At 29.7% G+C, this 3,597-nt stretch overlaps 1 protein-coding gene across 1 annotated transcript in view; it reads left to right on the top strand.

Moving 5' to 3' along the window:
• The window catches only part of LOC106475168 (autophagy-related protein 2 homolog B-like), a 26,022-nt gene that overhangs the window by 14,517 nt on the left and 7,908 nt on the right, over positions 1 to 3,597 (top strand). Inside the window, exons 4-6 of the mRNA XM_013935866.2 lie at positions 422 to 524; positions 1,882 to 2,086; positions 2,686 to 2,877. Of these exons, the coding sequence (XP_013791320.1) occupies positions 422 to 524; positions 1,882 to 2,086; positions 2,686 to 2,877 (500 nt within the window). The remainder of the gene's footprint in view (positions 1 to 421; positions 525 to 1,881; positions 2,087 to 2,685; positions 2,878 to 3,597) is intronic.

Here is a 3,597-nt window from a genome sequence, read left to right as displayed (position 1 = left end):
ACTGATTTGGCCGGAAATGTTTTGCAGGTCTCTGCTAGTATATATTACTACTGGTATCTCCCGAGTTCTTGAGGACATAAATAGAAAATATTAACTTTTATGATTATCTTAAGTGAAAAATGTATTTAGAATTGTAGTTAAATGTGTTTTTTAATGCATGATTTGTTTTAATGTTCATTCATTTCAGTCTTTTAAAAGATTAGTTTGTTTTTTACTTGATCACACACACTGTAAATTACTAACAGTAATTCTCAAGAAGTAACAAAGCATGCATGGAATTAGTAGGATACAAAGAATCAAATTGGTATCAAAAATACTTCATTTTCTATTTTAAGTTCTGCTTCAGTTGTATGAAACATCTTGTTGCCAGCAAATATTTTGTTTACTGTAGAACAACTTTTTTTATTCTTTTTTACTTCAGTCCTCTGTCGGATCAAAGTCCAATTTGTAGACACGGTGATACGACTTGAACATGTTCCACAAGAAAGCAAAGCAGGGGTAGCTCTTGAAGTTCATGTGAAAAAGTATGTTTTATTTATCTCGGTTATTTCTTGATATACAGGATGGCAAAAAATTATTACACAATTGTTTTATTTAGAAAGTAGATTAATTTCTGATGTCTTTATCTGAAACAGACAATAATTAATTTGGTTTCTGTTGACTTTGTAATGTTTTCTGACCTGGCTGTGTAATAACTTTTCTAACACCCTGTGTGTATGTATATATCTATATATGTATGTGTGTGTGTGTGTATATATATATATTATTAGTAAATTTTTTCAACCAAGAATATAGTTATCAAAAATAATTTTACTTAGCCTGAACTGACAGATTATGTTGTAGTTTCACCAGTAAACCTTTGTGAGTTTTGCTGTATTTATCATGACTTATATCTGGAAATGGTGACTACTACAACTGGCAAAATAAAGTATCAAAAGAAATATATTAATGAATATCAGTAAGGTTAAAAACTGATTGTATATATGAAATGAACTTTATGGTGGACAATAAAAATATGAAATTCTAATATGAAAGCAAGTATTTTTAATGCTTTCTTCAAAACATTGTCTCTCATCAAAATTTTGGAATTTCACAACATAATAAACGATAGAAAACATACGTGTAAATCAAATTATGTTATATTTTAAGTCAACACTAGATACTTATTTTTTACTAAGATTCATACAATGTAGTTAAGTATTTTCACTGTGAGTGGGGAAAATAAATCAAGGAATGCCAATGACCCCCGCCAGTTGAGAAAGGGTTAATTGTACTGTAAGCATGAATAACCATTTCCTTTAATTTTTTCATATTTGATTAAACCATAATGAATTGTCTTGACTTACTGTTAAATAGAACTTTGTTTAACAGAACTAAAAGTATCACACACACAGGTAGACTAACTAGGTCTGATCACATGGTCAAGTTGCTGTTTTTTATAGTACTTCAGTATCAATAATAAGGACAAGGAGGAAGCAATAATATAGCTCAGCAAAGAAACTTGTGTTAATGAAAGTGCCTCAGACTTGACATGCTTTTGTGAGCTCTATATGTGTAGTTCCTCTACCAGTTGTCTTTTGGTTAAACATTTTCAAAACACACAAGAAGTTTGAATCTTTTATTAACATAAATGTTTCCTTGTTCAACACAGGAATATCACAAGAAAACTTTGATGTATTAACACTTCTTTCATACCAGAATATTTTATATAGTGTCATCACACAAAAAATATAACACTTAACTAACTGCACTGACACTCAGTATTATTAAGGTTGATTATAGAGTCAAGAATTGACATATTACTTGTTTATCACAAAGGATTTTGCTTGGTATTGAGAAAACTGCTAATATTAGACCAGTAATTTTTTGTTGTGTTACTAGGATTGACTACTTTGATGAGGCTGGAGTAGAAGAAAGTACTTCTCCAGATAGTTTTTCTCAAAGGAATGTATATGAACCAGCAGCTTATTCAATCAAGAGGTTTTATCTGGAAGGCTCCAGTATCTTCACAGATGAATTCCCTTCCAAGTCACGGACTTATGCTCGCTCTATGTCCACATCAAACAGATCTTCTCCAGAATGTAAGGTTAGTCCAGTTTTAGAAAATAATGTATGTTTACATATATGAAGAACCCAGATATATCTGTTACTTTACATTCTTATGAGGCAGCACATACTATAGTTTTCACTATAAATTTTTTTTTCTATCAATAAGAAAATAAACACAAAAGAATCTCTGCTAAAGTTTTGTATTCTACTAAAAATTGGTTAGAGGACCTGTACAACATAACTGATTTAAAGAATGTATGAAATACCATTTTATTTGCATAATTCATATACATTTCATTATTTATTATCTGGTATACATGCTAAAACGTATGCATGATAGTGTAACATTTTCTTCAAATGTATATCTTTGTGTATATACCTCAGTTTTAACTTTTTTGACTGTTTATCACGGTCACTTAATCCTTGAAAACTTCTGTACTTTGGAAATGGGAGATTTGTAGGCTCATCAAATGATTGATTGTATTAATTTATTAATAATTTTCTACATCTTTTCACATATGTAAGGTTTCATTTCTCAGTTTATTGAATATCTTGGCAAGGTCTGTAAGTGTGTAATACATTATTTATCTGTTTGATATTTTGATTAAAATGATATGAAATTTTGACTTATTTTAGTCCTCTGAAGGTGCTACAAATATCCCCAGTTCACCTGAGATGCCTCCTTCTCATTCAGAACTTAGTAACGAAAAGGTATCCCCAGAGACTGAACCCGAATCTAACTCTGACCCCATTCTTATCTCCAGATTGTCTGGTCGACAGCAGATTAAACTTACTCTGCGACATCATGAGACAACTTCAGGACCAAAGGTGCTTTTATTTGGATTTATGGAAAAAATTTCTATGATTAGTCTTAAAATATAAATCCAAGTTTATTCCATAGGCTGTTTTTACAACTCGTTTAGAAAACAAAATTAATGTTGAAAGTAACACCATAATCATAAAACATCTGTAGTTGATCAGTTTCAACTCTTTCAATATGGGGTCAGTCAATGTGATGACCTTGTAACAATTTTGTGCTTGTTATAGTTTTCATGCTGTAACTTTTAAATTAGTAAGTAAACGTTAAAAAAATTTGGCAGATTATCAGTAAACGTGACAGTGCTTTCATACACAAAATATCAATTTTTTTTATTAACTCGTAAGGTTTGTAAAGCAATGTTTCTCTCATGCCTTTTTTCTTTTCACACCTTTCCTATATATCATACAAAGTAATTTTCATTTTAAGATTAAAAATACTTTTATCCATCAGAAAATTTTGAAATTTCGTATACAAAAACTTTATATTTTATCTGTTATTTTCAGTAGTTAATCACTGTATGGGTTCAGTAGATTTGAACAATCTTGCAACCACCATAAAAAAGTACGAAATAAACATAAATTATGCCTCTTTCATTCTAGAATGAACTCAGATTATAACACAAAAACATAAATGTTTAGACGAAATAGCTTAAATCTCATAACAATAAAAATTTATATATATTTATTATTTTTATTATATTGTCCTTTCACTCGTGCCTGGCTAACAAT

This window comes from Limulus polyphemus, unplaced genomic scaffold (genome assembly GCF_000517525.1).
Source record: "Limulus polyphemus unplaced genomic scaffold, Limulus_polyphemus-2.1.2 Scaffold8170, whole genome shotgun sequence".
Lineage (NCBI taxonomy): Eukaryota > Metazoa > Arthropoda > Merostomata > Xiphosura > Limulidae > Limulus > Limulus polyphemus.
This window is presented reverse-complemented; position numbering and strand designations above follow the sequence as displayed.